This window comes from Pelobates fuscus, chromosome 10 (genome assembly GCF_036172605.1).
Source record: "Pelobates fuscus isolate aPelFus1 chromosome 10, aPelFus1.pri, whole genome shotgun sequence".
NCBI classification, from domain to species: Eukaryota; Metazoa; Chordata; class Amphibia; order Anura; family Pelobatidae; genus Pelobates; species Pelobates fuscus.
This window is the reverse complement of record NC_086326.1, coordinates 12,618,402-12,640,780: the sequence shown is the minus strand read 5'-3', so window position 1 is coordinate 12,640,780 and position 22,379 is coordinate 12,618,402. Positions and strand designations below refer to the sequence as shown.

Here is a 22,379-nt window from a genome sequence, read left to right as displayed (position 1 = left end):
CCAATGGGAGAAGTTAGAACACCTCTATAAACTCACTCTCAAATTTTCTGCATCCTGCGCCTGGAGCTGTGACTCCTGCTGCGAACTCTAGAGGGCATGCCATGTGCAAGACACCTGGAACTCCCTGTGTGACCCCCCGAGGAAACACTGGACCCTGAGAGCACTTGTGAATGGGAATGACACCCCCGGGGGACACTGCTCTCTGACTCTGAAACCGGCCACTGCCTCCTATGATGTGAACCCTTCCCCTTGCTCTGCATGGCACTACCTGAACACCCACTTCTGGAGCTGCTACACTTATCCCTGGAACTCTACTTCTTGCACCTCTCCGGCATCCTGCTTGACCTGTGACCTCCCCAAAGCCCCCCCTGCAGTCTACCTGCCTAGACAGTCGAATCCTAGCTCCCATGTCTAAGGTACGGTCAACTCGACCCACCTGCCTCCTGGAATCCCTGGTAGACCCCTTATCTCCGTCCTTTTGCTGCCTATGATGCTGCTGACTAGAGGGCTAGAAAATGTGCACTGCTATGGTTCCCCGCCCAAGCCCTGGGAGCCCATCCACGACACCCACGTCCCCCCGGGCCGCACCCCTACTCCCACTGCTAGACCAAACATCCTGTCTGGTCTGGTGTTCGTCTGCACCCCCAATAGCACCCCCTACACTAGAGGGCCCCACTGCCTGGTCACCCAACTGGCCAACATCAGCAGCCCGGGAAGCCACCCTTGGTGTACCTTGCCCAACAGCTTCAGATGCAGCACTGCTGCCCGTCTTCCAGCCTTCCTGACCACGCTAACTCAGCCCCCATCTCCTGGTGGCATCCCTTTTGCTGGCGCCCCAGTTCCTGGCTTGTCACGGCCTTACCAGATGCACTCCCACCCACCTCCACACTCCTGGGATCGGGGCTCCTCTTCTTGGAAAGCCACATGGTCCCACCGGCCTCCAGATCCACCACCACCAACACTCCACCGAACCTCTCCTGCACCCATGCAGCTCCCCTGTGCACCGCTGCAGCCCGGATGCCGGAAATCAGGGCCTCCACCAAATCTGTGATCCATCCTGCAAGAAAAAACAGAGCTCACAAGGCTGGATCAGAGCACACAAGCAGCCATAAACCCAGACTGGTGAGTAATTAGTAATGACCAAATTAAGATGACCTGCCCCCAGCCTAGCCTACCAATCCCTCCCATCCCCACCTAAGCCTGCCTTCCAGCCCTGTCAAGGCCCCATTTTACTTACGCTGCACTTTTTTCATGGGGCTACAGTTCCAGTCTTGGTTAACCCCTGCAATCCTGTTTTAGTCTTCGTTAACCCCTGTAATCCTGTTCCAGTCTTGGTTAACCCCTGCAATCCTGTTCCAGCCTTGACTAAACTCCTGCAATCCTGCCCCAACTTTAATCAAGCCTTTACATCATTTGTGCAGTGCTGAAGCTTTGGTAAAGACTTTACTTTTCATCTTAAGAACTTTTATTTCAAGATATTATCTTATTTTCTGCTTCTGTTTTGCTTTGGGATTTTTTAAAACAAATGTATTAAATAGAATGAGAAATTGGTTTCTCCCGAATCACGAGTTGCCAAAGTTTGACAATCGGCAACTCTTCCGAAACAGCAACTCCGAAACAGCACATGGGCAAATCACAATGCAAACAAAACAGACAATGGTGAGCAATTTTGTTTGTTTCGTAATTCAGATTTCTGTCTGTGGTGCCAAAAAAGATGATTGATGATGAGGGGCAGCCACTACATTTGATTTTAGTCACAGATCAAGTGACAAGTGATTGATATATATATATAGTACTTATTTAACAAATATAGAACATAGAATGCTTGGTTGTATAGGAAGAGGTATTAGCAGTAGAAAGAGAGAAGTGCTCATGCCATTGTACACTGGTGAGACCTCACTTGGAGTATTGTACACAGTACTGGAGACCATAACTTCAGAAGGATATTGACACTTCAGAGAGAGTTTTGAGAAGGGCTACTAAACGGGTTCATGGATTGCAGGATAAAACTTACCAGGAAAGGTTAAAGGATCTTAACATGTATGGGGGGGCGGGGCCGGACCGCCATGCTGACCGGTCGCATGCAGGAGAGGCTCCGGAGAAATCTGGCCTCTTAGGCTGCACTCAGAAGACACTGACCCAAAACAAACCCACGAGATACCCACACGGCCACGGCAGGGGTAGCAGACCCTGAGATCGGGAGTTTCAGACCCCCTGGAGGGGGCACGAAGCTTTGGGGGGCTGCGGCCTACTCAAGAGAGGAGCGAGGTGGACGGCCGCCACCAGGCCTCCCTCTCCAACTGCCACACGCTGACTTCCTGAGTCGCCAGCCGGTCCCGTTCACCCCCCCCTTTGGACCGGGGGGGTCATCCCGGTCCCCACACTGGGGAGAATTCGAGCAGCAAGGAGCCTAACACCCAAGGCCTACTGTGCAAGATGGCGGTGACCCAAGGCACCTCACCTACTGCTCCTGCACCACGGAGTCCATAAGAGCTCAGGGCCCGCCACCGACCCCAGCGAGGACCCTCACAGCGGGTCTGATGACATAACAAGCAGGGGAGCTGAGAGCAAGCTACCAGGCACAAGCTGCACACCTTGAACACTACAACAAGACACCAGCCCTCGAGGCACACCCAAGATGGCGGCCGACTACTCACCCTATACTTAAAGTCTGCCTCCGAGATCTGACGCCATCATGATACTGCCACAATCTCCCTACAAAGCATAACATCGGCACTGCTGGCGCTTGCCTTACCTCAGCTGCCGGTCCATGCCTCTGAAGCAGCAGGATGTATGGCGCCGGAGAGGGGACCACTACTCCGTCAGAACGCTACAGCCACCCTCGTCCTCCACACACAGGGCTCACGCTTCCCATCCTTGGGAATAGGCTGAACTCTAGCTCGCTGCCTAAAGCTGAAAACGCCATTATGGGACTAAGCGCGAACAACAGTCACCACTGCTGATCCCTGACACAGAGAACATAATGTAGTATACTCATGTTTTTTGCCTCTAACGTGGACTCTACATATATCTTGCATATGACTAGTTTACCTGACCCACCTGCACTAGCCAGCCTAAATAACTAGCGCAATGTAATCTCTTTTATACTTCACCAGCATGATATGCTGATTAAGCTCAGTTTTTCTTTTCTTTTTTTTTCTTTTTATTATTATATACTCTAATCTCTTATTTTTTGTTTGTAATGCGCTACGAAGATATACACTTAAACGACCAGCCAGCTCCATATCTTAAGCGCAATTAACATTGTTCTATGCATGCCTAGCTTAGCCTGCCATAACATGAAAACGAGGTTTAATAGCTTGATACGCTCATTTATTCTAAACAGTCGTAAATATGGTATAAGCGTCAACGTTTGACCTACTCGGGTATGCAATACCATAGCTATGACGTAACATTTCACGCGATCTTAAACGCGACTGAACCACTCACAAGCTTGTCTAGCATAACGTTTGTAACCTTACCTAATATTGTTAAACAGCCTGTTATTTTCATTTTAAAACAAAAATGTGCAAACCTCTCATGCCACTGCTAATCCTATGTTTAACCATTCAAACACGCTGTTGTGGCGTATGTTTATGCTTTGTAATCACCTGCACGTCAAAAATAAAGAATTTAAAAAAAAAAAAAAAGGATCTTAACATGTATAGCTTGGAGGAAAGACGAGACAGGTGGGCTATGATAGAAACATTTAAATACATAAAGGGAATCAACACAGTAAAGGAGGAGACTATATTTAAAAGAAGGAGAACTACCACAACAAGAGGACATAGGCTTTAATTAGAGGGGCAAAGGTTTAAAAATAATTTCAGGAAGTATTACTTTACTGAGAGGGTAGTGGATGCATGGAATAGCCTTCCAGCTGAAGTGGTAGAGGTTAACACAGTAAAGGAGTTTAAGCATGCATGGGATATGCATAAGGCTATCCTAACTATAAGAGAAGGCCCGGGACTAATGAAAGTATTTTTTAAAAATTGGGCAGACTAGATGGGCCGAATGGGTCTTATCTGCTGTCACATTCTATGTTTCTATGTTTCTATGTTTTCTCACCTGAAACAAAATAGTAAGAAAATGTGGTTATGAGCGTATTTCAAAATATGCACATAATATTTTTATTTTGCAATACACTAACTGGCCATGTTTAATGCCATTTTGCTTAATCTGATAAATATTTCATGTTAGCAAATGGCGATCAGAGGGATATGAGTGAAGTCACCAGTTTGTCATAGAATTGTCAAGTTGGGTTATTTATCCATGTGTGTGATGCTAAGAATATACGGTAGATATCATTGTGAGGAATTTCTAGTTTCTGAGTAAGTAGGAGTGTTAATGAGGATGGTGGCTCTCTATGTATAAATGGATTAATTGTGGAAGTGATGGATTAAAAGTACTATGTTGTGGAGTCATCCTTGAAATAACCATAAAGGACAGAAATGTTACATATTTATGTTCAGTGTAACATTTTATGTGCAGTATACTACTAAACATTTATAATTTGTTTACTTTGTTTCAGATTCCAGTCGTAGAACTACAGGTAAGATCAAAACATCTATTTGTGAGACAGACAAGTGCTACATATAAAAAGCAAAAAATTGTATATATATATATATATATATATATATAACAAAAATAGATAAGCAAGGCACTCCCCTTAAAGCTTATAAATACAAAGTATAAACTGCCTAGGTGCAATCCCGCGTAATATATAGTAAAGAATGAAGTGAGCACACTAGGACTCTTCTCAGTGAAAAAAATGGTATTTACTGTATCATCAAGTAATACATATCCTGTGCAAAGTACAAAAAAAATCGACGTTTCGACCCTCCTTGGGTCTTTATCAAGATCTTGACCCAAGGAGGGTCGAAACGTCGATTTTTTTGTACTTTGCACAGGATATGTATTACTTGATGATACAGTAAATAACATTTTTTTCACTGAAAAGAGTCCTAGTGTGCTCCCTTCATTCTTTACTATATATATATATATATATATATGCGCTACAGTATAAAAATTTTGCAAATATTCACTATTTTCATTGTTTAAATAACTTTCATATTGAGAAACTTTTAGATTTGGGACCTCAGAGAAAGTTATGCAAAAAATTATTTACAACAATGGTGTGTAATGTGCTTAATTAGGTTAATGAACCTAGAAGTAATTGGTAAAAACATTAGTCTGGCCTAATATTTAGGGTCACATTGAATATAAATTGCATGCTTAGGATGAGATGGATGCAGTATGATCATTAGCAGATATTTGATAAAAGATGTGTGCTGACTTTTACACAAACCAGGAAATGTTTTGAGATATGCTCTGTATTTTATTTCTCATTTGTGATATAATTACTCAGATTACCTCAGTTGTTGTTTATTACAATGTATGACGCAATGTGAGAGGACTCCTACACAATATATGCAGATACTTAAGAACACGATTTCTGACCCTTAATTCTCAACAGTAGGGGAACAGTAGAATATATAAGACTCGTGCATTCAGTTTCTTTCGATCATGATTCATTGGTAAATTATCTCAAATCTGCAATTCTGAAACATTATATATTATACAAATCACAAAACAAATTAAGCTGGGGGGGCGGAGCTATCTGCGAGCACGAATGGACGCTTGGGAACTGAGCTCCGAAACTGAGACAATCCACAGCCATCGGGCACATACCGCAACATGGGACACCCCAAACGCCTCTCCACAGCCTCCCACACGAGGGGCAATCAGTCTACTGGAAAATCAGGCGCCCTGACGAAATACCTGAAAGATCGGGCCGACCATCAAAACGAGGCCTCAGGCTCCAATATGGCGCCGGATGACCCGGCGGCACAATCCTCAGCACCAGCCAGCCCGGCGATGTCAAATAACATATAAACTATTTCAGACACTGATAAAGACAAGGACCTAAAATAAATTCTCAGAAATCTTCCATCTAAATAAGATTTAGCAGCAATGCTGCAGAAACTGGAAGTGACATTCCAAAAGAAAATAGATGTCATCTAAACAGAGGTCAGACAGGTCAGTGAAAGGGTTAATTCCCTAGAAAATGAACATGACTGCACATGCACTCAATTACAAGCCCTGCAAAGCACAGTAGCAGCCCACAATACACAAATGGCAGCAATGTACAGGGCACTAGATGACTTGGATAATAGGGGCCGCCGAAACAATCTAAGGATTAAAGGCATACCCGAATCAGAGGGGGAAGACCTCCACAACACTCTGCAAGAATTATTCAATCTGATACTCCAACATGACATAACATTGCCCATTCTGTTAGACAGAGCACACAGAGCTCTCAAGCCATGAAATCTAGGTGGTGACACCCCTAGGGATGTCATTTGCAGACTCCACTATTACAACATAAAGGAAGACATCCTTAGAAACCTGCGTCAAACATCCCAACCACTCCTATACCACGGCAAGCCGGTGCAGATATACCCGGACTTATCCTGGATGACCCTCCAAGCAAGATAAACCATGAAACCACTCACTGACCTTCTGCATTCCAGAAATATACGCTACAGGTGGGGCTTTCCCCTCGCAATCACAGCGACGCACAATGGATCACTGCAACCCTATCATCAGCTGAAGATGTACAGACCTTTACCTCAGCCTTAAACCTCCCAGAAGTCTACCTTCCTGATTGGTATGGACCAGTTCAGCCACCATCCCAAAGACGCACTTTTGTCCCAACAATACCAGAAGACCAATGATTACACATCCACCAAGTACAGAGGAAGACATCGCAAAACCTCCCATCATCATACCACACTAAATGAACATACCTCACCCTCTTCAATGCCAGGACGCTTAGCAAAGTCTAACCTCTCTACACCCAGAGGAACACAAAGATCCCGCCTGAGACTACAGACTATAAACAAATAACAGAACACTCAGGGACTCCACATCATCTTAAGACTGAGACTACAAACCATGGGAGCCCTAGCCACTCTGTGGTCACACCCCTGCTTAGGTGAAACCTGGAGGGAAACCCGAGGAGTGGTAATATATATGTTCCTTGGTGTTATTGATAATATGTGGATATATCAGACCTTATAAATATTTAACCTCTACCCCCCTCCCTCGCCCATCCTTATACAACTGTCCATTCCTACCTGCCTCCGAACTGATCCCAGCATACCCAACTTTACCCTTCATTCTATCCACTCACCCTGCACTCCCCCCCCCCCCCTCCCTTATTGACCTGTTTTAAATGTACGGATATATTCATGAATCAAACTATATAATGTGCCGACAAGACCAAAACAATGGTACTATGAATGTAACCCCAATGCCTATCACAGCAGTGCCAAAATCGAATGGCATTACAAGAAGTCTACTTTTGACTTTTGCGTAGAAGGAAATCGAGATGCATACACCACCCACAGGCCTGATGCCTGATTACCAGCAAAAAGATCCAGTCCCAGCCCAAGAGACCTTGCTGCACACCATTCCCCCCACCTTGACCGGTGGCTAATAAAGGTCCCATAATAATTAAATACCCTCAAGCCTGATTTACCAGTTCAATCCAATTAGCATTACATGGATAGCCCGTCTCTATAGGAAGACGTATCGTAGTCAAATCCTACCACCCCCCTCAAATTTTAACTGACACTCTAACCACGAGTAGAGCGTTGTATACAGCCTAAGCGGTGCCTACTCAACTTCCCCGAGACCTAAGTGTCACCAAGGGGAAAGCCACCGTCGACCGAGGCTGACTTAATCCACATTCAATACCATCTCAACTTCCAGCTCCACCTGCACACGAGCAGAATTGTACATAGTTTCTTTAGTTTATTTGATTATTTGTTTGTTGATTATCCAAGTGTTACTAGTAGCTATATATACGCTTGAAACCTCTACTGTATGACACATATCCCCACAGACGACATGGCCAACCTCACCATCGTCACTTTGAATGTCAGGTGACTCAACTCTCCCATGAAACGAACACTGACCCTCAGAGAACTTCATTACTTAAAGGCAGACATAGCGTTTATACAGGAGACCCATTTTAAAGCCAGTTCTTCCCTCACTATACGAAACCGCCATTATCCCATAGGCTACTACGGATGCTACGAAGGGGCTAAGATGAGAGGAGTAGCCACCCTACACTCATATAAGCCACTATGCTTATCCAAATGGTAGACTCCTCATAGTGAAGGGAAAACTCTCCCTAATAAAATTCCCCCATCCTTTTTCGCACACACCAAACGAGCATTCACTACGTTTGTATGGGCAGGAAATCCGCCCTGGCTCCAATACGACTGCCTGATAAAGGGTAAACTTCGAGGTGGCCTAGGACTTCCCGAATTGGAATCATACCACAAAGCCATTATTCTCACAAAAATATATGAGTGGGCGTTCCCCGGAACACTACCCAATGGGTACAGATTGAAGCTAACTTCTTTACAACCTCTATCCACAACATACCATGGCTGGGACGGGGAACAGACCTAATGACACGCAACACAGAAACACACACTCTAAAGATATGGTACAAACTCAGAAAGGAACAACATATTGCGCCACACCCCTCACCGCTGTATCCTCTTACGGAAAACCCATCCTTCCTCCCAGGCACTAACCCAGTGCTTTCCAAAACTTCCCCAGACAAACCCACACACTCTCTCTAGGGGATGTCCTCAATGACAAGGGAGTTATCCCATTAGAAGACTTAATACCCACAATTGAAAACTCCGGACTGCTCAGACTTAGACACTCACAAATCAAACATTATATACACTCAGAACCCATACTTCTCCAAGGGCACAGAAATCACACACTCTACGAAACACAATGCTCACATCACACGTTATGTAGAGGACAAATCTCATCCTTTTATAAACTGATTTGCCAAAGTCAAGACGAGATCCTCCCAAACTTCACGACACAATGGGACAAAGAATTTACTACCCAGATACAGACAAAAGACTCGCGCAAAATATTCAAAAACATCTTCCACACATCGAGGAGCAATAGCACCCATGAAGGCAACTGCAAACGAATAGCTAGGTGGCACTATACACTGACCTGCATCAATCGGTTCTTCCCCAACACGCCGAAAACATGTTGGAGATGCAAATAAGTAGCGGGTACTACAGGCCATATTTGGTGGCTTTGCCCAATGATCCAAGATTACTGGAGAAAGATAGCAACCCTCATATACACAATCACAGGCATCAATCTCCCACAAGAACCCAAAACCATGCTTTTTCTGCTATACCCCCAACCCCTAGACAAGCACCAACGTATCCTACTCAACCACCTGCTGACAGCGGCTAATGTCCTAATCCCCACAATGTGGAAACAATCCACAGCCCCGACCATCAGAGCTTGGATAGCCAGGGTAGACTCCATTAGAACAATGGAAGAACTGGCCTACTCCTTCACTCTTAAACATGACGAATACCACACTACCTGGACACCCTGGCTTCAATTCCTCCAATGCAAAATCCATTAGTACGACAGATACCACATTTGAGAAGAGCCCAAAAATATCAGAGTACAACAGACGATCACTGTGACCCTCACTGAGTAAACCATAGGGTTGCATGTGCTGCTGATAAAACAGAGCCCCGTCCTGACCTTATCCAAGCTAGGATTCAGCAAGGGGAGAGACTCCCTACCCACTTAGGGAAATACCCGCACAGGGACAAAGCGAACACACCGTAAGGGGAAGTAAAAAGGAGACACACACCCACACGCAATACTATGTGTTATGCCATGTAAATCCCTCAAAACTCTGTACAATACAGCTACTTTACTCACCATTGTTCCCGTTTATACATAATTGTTATTCTTTTGATGTACTGCATTACCGATTGAAATTTGCACCAAATGCTGTAACGACTTTTAATTACTCAATACAAATTATTATAAAAAAAAAATAATAAGCTGAATGGATGAGTCATATAATTTGTTTTGTGATTCACAATGAAAAAACCCAACTATTTGCCCACTGACAGAAAACTCCCCTCACCCCCAACTACACAATGCCTGCAAGCCAGCCAACATGATTTTGTCCACCACAAATTGTTTCTTATGTTTCATGATTCAGAGTTATAAATCAGAAGTATTAGGTAAAAAAAAAAAATCTCACAAATTACGCAAAGGTTGTAATAATACATGTAATAATAGGGGTGGACAGTACGTTCACTGTCCACCCTCCTGCCCTTACTTGTGGCAAGTTAGTTCGGGTTCTATAAAAGATATAGGAGGACTTTCAAAAATGGAAGGGCTATTTTATATAGTAATGGGGGACATTCCATTGTCCTTCCTGAGCACCCACCCATAGACTCCCTCACCCTCCCCCGTTCCCTCTCATACAATAAAAAAAATTACCGGTAGCTACTCCCCTCGGCCAAATAATAGTGAGAGGAGCCCAATAAATCTAATACTTTTAAAAATACTTATCTTCATAATTATTTTTCATTCTCAATGTTTCATTTCTTCAGCACACACAATGGCTAAAAAAAAAAAATACCATAAAAGCCCAAAGCTACTGTTAAAAAAAAAAAAAGAAAAAGAAACTGGAAAAACATACACAGATAAAAAAAAAGAAAAAAAACAAATGGCTCTGAGTGGTGAAAGCCTTTGAGTGCCCATTTGCATGCTTTTAAATCTTAATCAGTGCTTCTAGTTGATTGGGGAGAAACCTAGCAACCAGTGGAAGTACCTTGTCAACCTTCATTATTATTTCATATTAAGTCCCTACATGATGCCCACAGGTGAAGGAAAGGGGGGAAGGGGGAGAAGCTGAGCAAGGTGCCATTTGGTGTTTTACAGAACCCATTCCCAAAGCTGCACATTTGCTAGTTTTTAATTAGAGAGTTGTAGGCTGCTCATTGATTAGAAGACATGCTGTTTACTATCAATAAGACCAAAGTCATCCCCAGTTTGTTAAAATGCAAGAATCCTGCAACATCAAATTAAAAATACTAGAGATTTTATAATTTTGAACATTATAACACCTGTGGTTTTTTTGTACACTTGTATTTCTTAATTATTCTGAGAATTGTGTTGGTTTAAGAGGTTGTTGATCAGTGTTACTGTAATGAGGTCATTCCCTTTTCGTAGGATCAAGAAAAGAACCGTATCGGGCAATGGCTAAATGTGACTCCAAATCAGGGAATTGCAGAGTTCTCTTTTTCCCTTTCACCAGAACCCATTCTGGGAGATTATACCATCAGGATCAAAAACACTGCCCATATCTTCAGTGTGGAGGAATATGGTAAGGAATATTTTTAAGATTTTTCCTTGGTCAGCGTTCTTAATAGTGGCATTTTTTAACTCTTTCCCATATGTATTCACAGTTCTCCCAAAATTTGAGACCAGTATGGAGTTCCCTCCAGTGGTCATGTTTAACAGTGAACATGTTCCAGTTAAAATATGTGGCAGGTAAGTTTTACAAAATAATACATAATAATAGCACTAATTCTAAAATAAATTTTTTTTTTTTAGTAATATGGCATTTAATAATACAATTGTTATGGGTGTCACACACGGTTTGTTATCGCTGCAATCACTGTTTAAGCATGACTAGGTCAAGGATTTCACCTTCTACACAACACTTCTATCAGCACACGAAATTCTGAGACACCATGACTCTGCATAAAATACAAAAAAATTGAAAATACATAATAATACACTTAAAACCAATAGGAACCCCCATAAATGTCATATCCCTGTATAGCCTGAATCTGAGCACCAAAGTTGTCCAAATAGCGCTTAGATCCCACGAACACAGCCGAATCGCCACAGGGTTAAAGTTTTAACTGACCGCTCATTACATAGTTACATAGTTACAAAGCTGAAAAGAGACTTGCGTCCATCAAGTTCAGCCTTCCTCACATTTGTTTTTTGCTGTTGATCCAAAAGAAGGCAAAAAACCCAGTTTGAAGCACTTCCAATTTTGCGACAAACTAGGAAAAAAATTCATTCTTGACCCCAGAATGGCAGTCAGATTTATCCTTGGATCAAGCAGTTTTACCCTACATTGAAAGACTATATCCTTGAATATTCTGTTTTTGCAAGTATGCATCTAGTAGCTTTTCGAACATCTGTATGAACTTTCCTTTGCCTTAGATGAAATCTTCTTTCTTCCAGTCTAAACGCATGACCTCGTGTCCTATGTAAAGTCCAGTTTGTGAATAGATTTCCACACAATGGTTTGTATTGGCCCCGAATATATATTTGTATAATGTTATCATATTCCCTCTCAGGCAACGTTTTTCTAAACTAAGTAGGTTTAAATTTGTTAACCTTTCTTCATAGCTGATATGTTCCATTCCTTTTATTAATTTTGTAGCTCACCTCTGCACTTTTTCTAGTGCCATAATATCCTTCTTTAGAACAGGTGCCCAAAATTGCACAGCATATTCAATATGTGTTCTTACCAGTGATTTATAAAAAGGCAAAATGATATTCTCGTCCCAAGAATGAATGCCCTTTTTCATGCATGACAATACCTTACTGGCCTTAGCCATTGCTGATTGACATTGCACATTGTTGCATAGTGTGTTATCTATAACAATTCCCAAGTCCTTTTCGTGTGTTGTTATCCCTAATTCGCTTCCATTAATTGTATACATTGCTTGTGTATTCTTTACGCCAAAGTGCGTAACTTTGCATTTTTCAACATTAAATTTCACCTGCCATTTGAGTGCCCAGTCCCCCAGTCTATCTAAACCCCTCTGCAGCACAGTAATATCTTGCTCACATTGTATTATTTGACAACGTTTTGTGTCATCTGCAAACACTGAAACATGACTTTCAATGCTGTCTTCAAGATCATTTATAAACATGTTAAATAGAAGGGGTCCCAGAACAGACCCCTGAGGGACACCACTTGCCACCTCTGTCCAACTTGAAAATTTACCCTTAACGACAACTCTTTGTACTCTGTTTTTAAGCCAATGTTCTACCCTACTTATGAGGTGCCTGCCTGACTCAGTTCCATAGTTTCTGTGGTAGTGGTCTGTTCGCGGGGTTTAGTGTCTGAGTTGGAGTTCCAGACACTCGAAGACCAAGTCTCGCTGCCTCTTTTTCTGTGACACACAGGGAGAGCACTTAAGTCTGTAGTTTTCTATGATCTTAATGAGCCAGTGGGTGTTCGGTAGATTTATTTACCGAATGCAGAAAATTTACTTTTGGGGAACAAAATATGAAGTTTTGTTACACGGACATTGTTCGCACTGTTTAACAATGTCAGGATTTTCCAATTCAAGACTCGAACAGGCCTGAATTTGTTTTAGATTTCCCTATATATGGGACTGAACTCCTATATAAGGGATTTCCCTGCTACAAGAGCTCACTCTGTGCGTTGAAGAATAATTCTTATTAGTTTTTAATACTTTATATTGGATTTGTGAAAGCACCAATTTCAAACCATACACCAAATGCATTCTGGTAATTGCCGCAGATTTCTCTCAGGCGGTCCGAATTCCAAGCATATATTTGTTTTTTTAAACATGAGAATGGCCACTGCATTCAGAATTCACTAATTTTCACTGGATTTTCTCCATCCAGACAAAAGATGTTCTTTAGTGAATAACCCAGTATGAGTTAATAATATTTTGCGGAGACTTAATTTAGCTGTTACCTTTCCCTATATTCTGGCCAGCTCTGACTATATTCTGGCCAGGTCTGACCACGAGCACTTGGGAAGCAACAAACTCAGACTGACACAAACTAGACCGAAAAAGTCCTCCAAGTCACTAAGGCAAAGCAAGGGTTTATTTAACTTCTTAACAGAATTTTTGAGAGGGGTGTGCATAATTAAGCAAAGCAGATTGTTTGATGATGCTTCATTACAGTCTCTTGGCAAACACACCATGGCTTTCTTTACAGCAAATAGCAAATAGCAAGTAGCGGGAATAACACATATTAGTGATCTCTTGGACAGGGAGGAAGTTATTCCATTCCCAACATTTCAACATACATTTAATATCCCCAACTCACTTATTTTCCTATCTCCAACTAAAGAGTATACTCTTCAGTTGAATATTAAACCCAGTAGAGCAAACCACATCTCCAAAAGGTAAAATACATATATTGTACCAAGGATGCACGAAAACACCAAACAGACCCAAAACATAGAAACATAGACTATGACGGCAGATAAGAACCATTTGGCACATCTGCCCAATTTTCTAAATTCTTTAATTAGTCCCTGGCCTTATATTATAGTTGGGATAGCCTTATACCCATCCCACGCATGTTTAAACTCCTTTCCTGTGTTAACCTCTACCACTTCAGCTGGAAGACTATTCCATGCATCCACTACCCTCTCAGTAAAGTAATATTTGCTGACATTATTTTTAAACCTTTGCCCTTTGACCTTTGCTTGAACAATCTTTTACTTACCTACAAAAGCTAATGAATAAAAACTGCTAAACAGATTCAAAATGTTGTCCTGAGTTTAAAAACACCCAGTGTTTGCGTGCTTTTTTTAGTTTTTTGCAAGTTATAGGGTTATTACTACAAATATGAAATTGCTGTTTCAAAATATATATTTTTAAAATGTATCAAAAGTGACATTGTAACACTATTATCTGTCATAAATCTCTGAATCACACCCCACATGTACATATTTTTTTAAAGTAGACAACCAAGGGGAATTCAACATTGGGTATGTCCAGTCTTTTTTAGTAGCCTCTTAGTCACAAACACTGGCCAAAGTTAGCATTCATATTTGTTTGTGTGTAAACTAAATTGAACGCTAATTTTGGCCAGTGTTTGTGACTAAGTGGCCACTAAAAAGACTGGACATACCCCATTTGCAATACCTTGGGTTGTCTTCTTTTTCAAATGGTATGCCACCATGTGGATAATTCTCATTCCTGGGCTACCATACGCTCTCAAAGGCAACATAACCAACCTGGCAATTTTCAATGAAAAATGCTTGACCCTTTTATTTGACCCTGTAATTTCAAAAATGCTATAAAACCTGTACATGGAGGGTACTGTTATACTCGGGAGACTTTGCTGAACACAAATATTAGTGTTTCAAAACAGTAAAACATATCGCAACAATTATATAATCAGTGAAAGTGTTTTTTGTGTGTGAAAAATGCATAAAACGTCACTTTCACTGACAATATCATTGTTTTACTGTTTTGAATCACTAATATTTGTGTTCAGAGAAGTCTCCCGAGTAAAACAGTACCTCCCATGTACAGGTTTTAGGGTGTCATAGAAAGTTACAGGTTAAATACAGTGCTAGCAAATTAATTTCTCTGGACTTTCGGCCTGGGTTTTCAGGCAGGTACCTCAAATTGCAATCAATAAAATTACTTCATTATGTAAAAAATTACATAAATACACATGTAGAATTTAAATATATATGCATATTTATATATTTGAAGTCTACGTGTAGATTTATGAAATTATTTATGTAATTTTGTTCATGTATATATATATATATATATATATATATATATATATATTTTGTATTATTTTGATTTATTTATAGATACATAGATGTATATAAATGTTCATTCTAAGTGTATTTTGATATAAATATATATGTATATATTAATATCAAAATACAGTTAGAATAAAATTTCATATAGATATGTATTTTTTAATTTTTATTATTATTTTTAAATGTATTTGAATTTACTTATTAATTGTATTTTATAATATATATATATATATATATATATATATATATATATATACACACTATATATCGTTATTATATATATATATATATATATATATATATATATATATATATATATACATGTGTAAATTAATTATAAGTGAATTTTATATTAATATATGTATATATTATTATAAAATACACTTAGTATGACATTAAATATAGGATCTACACACATAAATTAAATTTTTTATTAACATTAACATTTTTTTTTTTATTATTTTACCTGGGACATAGGCTTGACTAACTATAATAGTAATCTTTTGCCTGCAATTTTCTGTGCAACACTGTTTGAATGTATAACTCTGTACCCCCGACTCCTTTTACTTTTCCTGCACCCCACTTGCATAAACATAACTCAATAAAATACTATTGAAAAAATAGAGGAAAAGTATACTTAAAATAAAGCGAATCATTTCATTGAAGATATTATTTTCTCCAAATGATAAACTTGGGTAGGACTTCTTACAGTTGTGTAGATTTGTAGATATACATGGGTTAAACAAGTAGGCAAAAGAGAGTTCAATAGTGCAGTAAATCTGAAAAATGGGACATACACAGCACCCAAAGAATGGTATCAAACTCACATGAAATAGAGGTACAACCAGCTCTAGTTATGGCATGCAGTGGGATAGAGCCCCAGATCTGGATATACAGAAATATCAGATGTCATCTTCACTTACTGGATGGTGGACATGGAGACAAATAAAAAAAGAAACACAGAATAGTGCTCTCTATATGAGTGAGTAAACCAAGGCCTTACTTACAATTTTCAGAGCAGTCCCAACCACTCTGTATGATCATCTTTAGTGGTATGATCCCTACATAGCATTCTTTGCAATTGCTGCATGTTTCGAATATACAGAATGACAGGTAAGTAGAAGAAATAAAACAAAAAGTATAAGGCAGCATCCATAAATAGGTAAAGGCCGCTAAATGCATTAATATATAAAAATTATTAAAACCCATTAAAATACTCGGCAAACATGCAGCACATACATTCCATACACAGACGTCACATACATTCTATTTACTTTTCTTAATTTTGCTCTTTTAATTGCTGAGTACATTAGTACTAATTTGTTTAATTTCGATTTTTGTAAATTTGGACCATATTGCTGAATTTGTTTAAAGGGACACTATAGTCACCAAAAAAAACTTTAACTTAATGAACAGTTTTTTGTGTAAAGATCATGCCTCTAAAGTTTAATTGCTTAATTCACAGCCATTTAGGAGTTAAATTACTTTTGTTGCTGTTCATGCAGCCCTAGCCACACCTCCCCTGACACAGCCTGCATGAAAACAAAATGGTTTCATTTTTAATCAGATGTTGCTTACTTTACTTTTTATCTCCTGCTGCGTAAATTGAACTTTAATTACACACAGGATCTAGCTAGATCATGCATGGTCTAGCTAGCAATTAACAGAGCATATTCAATTCTAAACTAAACAGAATTTGCAATAAAATAAGTTTAAACATTAGATCTCTCTTTACAGGAAGTGTTTAAGAAGGCTGTGTAGTTCACATGCAATGAGGTGTGCCTAAGGCTGTATAAGCAAAGTGATTTCACTTTTAAATGAACAGTGATACTGCAGGGGAATGAGCTATACACCAAAACTGCTTCATTAAGCTAAGGTTGTTTTGGTGATTATGGTGTCCCTTTAAATTCGGACTAAATTTCATTTGAAAGAGAACAAATTGCACATATCTAGATATATCAATTATTTTCAATTTAGGGTAAATGTAGATAGTTCTCAGGTGCTTTTAAATTGGGGAATTAAGTATACTTTGGATATAGACAGGTAAGAGCTAATGGAGCTAAGAATAAACTTAATATGAAATACAAAAATATCACCCAAATATCTGATTTAGCAACGAAGTGAAATAGGTAATTCGATTTAAGCCTCAATCTATTGTATACTAACCAGATAACTATTATATACTTTATCATATTAATCAGAAAATGTTTATTATCAGGACCAGATTGTTCAACGCTTTTTGTTATATATCATGTAAATAGCAAAAACGCAAGGTACTACCAAAAGCAAGACAAAAAAAAATAATCTTCTCACTGTATATGTCTAACAGATATACATACGGAAAGCCAGTTCGAGGGGTGTTTAATGGTAGTGTGTGTCGAAGGAGTTTTTCGTATTGGTGGAGAAGAAACCAAGATTCGTCATTATTATTGTGCCATAACATCACTGGAAAGGTGAGACAAACATTATATAGGGAATATTATTGGATACTTTTGGATGAGCAGAAAAAATAAGGCAATTTTCCTAAAACCAAAAAAGTTAAATGTTTCACCCGTTAACCCCCTAGTGACCAGACCGTTTTTCGATTTTCTTACCGTTAAGGACCAGGGCTGTTTTTACATTTCTGCGGTGATTGTGTTCAGCTGTTATTTTCCTCTTACTTATTAACTGTACCCACACATATATACAATTTTTTCTCGCCCTTAAATGGTCTTAATAAAGATACCATTATTTTCATCATATCATATAATTTACTATAAAAATAAATGATAAAATAGAAAGAAAATATAAAAAAAAAACAAAAAACACTTTTTCTAACTTTGGCCCCCAAAATCTGTTACGCATCTACAACCACCAAAAAACAGTGTCTGCATGCAGAGGGTGGAGACACTGAATGTTTGGATGCATTTTAGGAAGCCATGACCCAGGAAGGATCTCTAATAGAAGTGGCCAGTGAAGTTATCACTAGGCTGTTATGTAAACCCTACATTCTCTCTGACAGTGTTTGCAGCAAAAAGCCTGAAGGTAATGATTCTACTCACCAGAACAAATAATAAGCTGTAGTTGTTCTGGTGACTATAGTGTCTCTTTAATAAACTTTAATTTAAGTTACCAATATGTCGTTCAGTATGGAGGTCCCTAATCTTTAAATGATAAAAGTCTCAGTCTTTCAAAAGTATCACAATAAAGTGATAGCTTGTATCAGATCACTCCAGCTATTGAGCCAGCTGGGGTTAGTCTACTGAACAGGCTGTTGAATATAGTACTAACAGTGATATCTTCTTCAATTGGTGTTGTAGCAATGATATGTACACTGTATAGAAATCAATGTATTGTAAGATCATATATGATTGTCTTATGTGTCAAATAGTTTCCTCCGTTCTATAAGAAAATAAAATGGAGAACCATAGGGCTTACTGTATACAATACTTTAATAAAGGTTAAGAATTAAAACACACTCACAATTTGCAGGTCTATAACGAGTATATGATGGAAATGCATATGGTGATAGGTGGTTGTTGGTGGTCACGGTCCTACAATCCGGCCGGTGGATGTAAGTTAGTAAGGTGCCGCGTGCGTTCTACTGCTCTCCCCTTCTGTGTTCCAATACAACCTGGCAGTTTAGCAATTTGCGATAGATGCCGAAATGTGTCCTTACGCATTTCGTGAGTAGAATCTCACTTCATAAGAGGCTGGCATGCATACGAAGCTTCTGAGTTTACATAGCCGACTAAACGTTTCTGGCTATATATAAACTCATTATGGTGCAGTCAATACACGTTTAACCCCTTAAGACCGGAGGGCGTACTTTTACGTCCTTTTTTAAGCGGCTCTAAACGCCGCAGGACGTAATAGTACGCCCTCGGTTTTTTTTTTACTTACCCGGTTGCCGGCGATCCCACGCCGGCGATCGCGGTTGGAGGTCTCCCAGGGAGCCCCCTGCGGCACCTCCGTCCTCTTCAGCCCCCCCGGGCCATGTGAGAGCACCATATTTAACCCTATAACCCTATAACTTTCCAAGACACCATAAAACCTGTACATGGGGGGTACTGTTTTACTTGGGAGACTTCGCTGAACACAAATATTAGTGTTTCAAAACAGTAAAATGTATTACAACGATTATATCGCCAGTAAAAGTGATGTTTTTTGCATTTTTCACGCACAAACAGCACTTACACGGACGATATTATTGCTGCAATACTTTTTACTGTTTTAAAACACAAATATTTGTGTTCAGCGAAGTCTCCCGAGTATAACAGTACCCCTCATGTACAGGTTTTATGGTGTTTTCAAAAATTACAGTGTCAAATATAAGGCTTGTGTTTCATTTTTTTCACATTAAAATTTGCCAGATTGCTTAAGTTGCCTTTATGACCCTATGGTAGCCCAAGAATGAAAATTACCCCTATGATGGCATACTATTTGCAATAGTAGACAACCCAAGGTATTGCAAATGGGGTATGTCCAGTCTTTTTTAGTAGCCACTTAGTCACAAACACTGGCCAAAATTGGCGTTTTTTGCATTTTTCACACACAAACAAATACTAACGCTAACTTTAGCCAGTGTTTGTGACCAAATGGCTACTAAAAAAGACTGGACATACCCCATTTGCAATACCTTGGGTCGTCTACTATTGCAAATGGTATGCCATTATGGATGTAAATTTATTTCCTGGGCTACTATACAGTCTCAAAGGCAACGTAACCAATCTGGCGAATTTTATTTTCAAATGTAACACGCTATATTTGACCCTGTAACTTCCCCAAACACCATAAAACCTGTACATAGGGGGTACTGTTTTACACGTGAGACTTTGCTGAATACAAATATGTGTATTTTATTGCAGTAAAAGCAAATTGTATTATGACATTGACAGTTAAAATGTAATGTAGAACTAAAAAAATAAAAATAAAATCTTATTTTCTCCCATTTTTTTCCTATTAAATTATGTTTCATAGTTAAATATTTGATATTAAATGAAAGCCCTGTTTCCCCTGAATAAAATGATATATAATAAGGGGGGTGCATTTAATATGAAAGAGGTGAATTACGGTTGGACAGACATGTAGCGCAAATGCCAGGTTTTGTTTACATTTTGTTTCGTTCACAACTTGTACATTTGGCTGCGGTCTTAAGGGGTTAATACTAGTTAAAAACTGAACATATACATGAAAACTTTACATAAGAAACTTATTTTAAAAGTGTTGCATTGAAAAGATTACATTTAACAGCTTATTTTAAAAGATAATTTTATTTAGAAGAAAAAAAAGTATTTAATTTAAGAAGAAACAAAAGCCAGTGGCCAAAGGCAACCAGCCTGTAAGTGTGTCAGGGGAATCCTTATAAAGGGGTAACCCTTACATACGTGTGAAGAGAAAAAACAAAAAGGAAAATCCAAAGAGAGATAGGGAAACTCCACACCCCTACATTGGATAAACCCAGTCCTAGATGTAATGCTAAAACTTAACCTTTATTAGTAATAAAATAAAACAATGTAAACACAATGAAAAAATGAAAAAATAAATAAATGGAAAATAGGAGTGCTACCACAGTAAATGTGGATGTGGACAGTAAAAATAATAAAAAAAATACTGTCCTACAAAGCCACCTATATACAGAGATCACAGCTAGTAACTAGATTGGGAAGGGAAAGAGGAGACAACCAGGGTGATCCTCTAGGTCACAGAAAATGCTCCTATAAAAGAATGGGTGCTGTAAACCTAGAGGTAACAATATAACTGGTGCAAAGGGCAACAAAACTTCACTTGTAACGAAAATGCACTCCAAACTTGAAAACCCCCTTGAAGCATAAATGAAGGAGACCCCCCACATAGAGCAAGATAAATATGTCTGTTCAGGACCAAACTCGGCTAAATCAATCGCCAAACTAAACTTGTGAATCTAAAATCCCCTCCTAATAAACCACCAAAGTCCCAGAGCTAGTACACGAAAACTAGACTGACTAAGATCTCAAAGAGTGGAGCAGCTCCTGACTAAACTACCTAACGCGCGTTTCAGCGCTTCTAATTGCGCCTTCATCAGAGGTAGAGCGTAGGTCTGTCCCCTAGCCGACTCTTTTATATGTAGCGATTAAATGAGGGGTTTACGTTCACTCCCTTCATTGATAAATGAGTTACATAGAGAGCATTATTTAATACCATCAGTAATGCATCATCACTTATTTTGTACATATGTCTAATTTTTGTAAATTTTTGTAAATACTTCTGTTATTATTATTCATTAGATTATTATGGATGTTACAGCCTCTATCCCCCAACTAGATGGGAGACCAAGACGCCGTCACCTTAAGATTCACAAATAAATGTTTATTTCATTTACAGTTCAATGATAATCACATCATAATATTGTTTCAACATGAGAAATGACTTACTAATGGATTTAAATCCATTTAGCATATTGCTCTTTTGTAATAATAAGCACATGTTATAGTCATTGTCCCTATATTCCATTTGAAATTATTGGTGTACATGGATTCTTTCATTGACTTTCATGATATTTTGCTCATTTCTAGTTGAGCATTTAGGTGATGGCACACTAGGGATTCATTTACATGTCCTGTCAATCTTCTAGTGACTAATACAGAGAGGCGGTACTAGTTTGAACGCCGGTTTTCGGCGCGAACGGGTCCGCCACTCCCACTTAATTCTGCCGGCTCGCTACATATAAAAGTCGGCTAGGGGACAGACCAACACTTTACCTCTGACGAAGGCGCAATTAGAAGCGCTGAAACACGCGTTAGGTATTTTAGTCAGGAGCTGCTCCACTCTTTGAGATCTTAGTCAGTCTTAGTCGTGTACTAGCTCTGGGACTTTGGTGGTTTATTAGGAGGGGATTTTAGATTCACAAGTTTAGTTTGGCGATTGATTTAGCCGAGTTTGGTCCTGAACAGACATATTTATCTTGCTC

The 22,379-nt window shown here is 39.5% G+C and overlaps 1 protein-coding gene across 3 annotated transcripts in view; it reads left to right on the top strand.

Annotated features, from left to right (window-relative positions):
* The window catches only part of LOC134575465 (alpha-2-macroglobulin-like), a 312,276-nt gene that overhangs the window by 184,181 nt on the left and 105,716 nt on the right, over positions 1-22,379 (top strand). The window contains exons 5-8 of one of the 3 annotated variants that reach the window (XM_063434758.1): positions 4,532-4,552; positions 11,104-11,257; positions 11,340-11,424; positions 17,781-17,904. The exons of 1 other annotated variant lie outside the window; for it this stretch is intronic. In XM_063434758.1, coding sequence (XP_063290828.1) covers positions 4,532-4,552; positions 11,104-11,257; positions 11,340-11,424; positions 17,781-17,904 — 384 coding nt within the window. The remainder of the gene's footprint in view (positions 1-4,531; positions 4,553-11,103; positions 11,258-11,339; positions 11,425-17,780; positions 17,905-22,379) is intronic. One more of the 3 variants, XM_063434759.1, reaches the window with a different exon arrangement.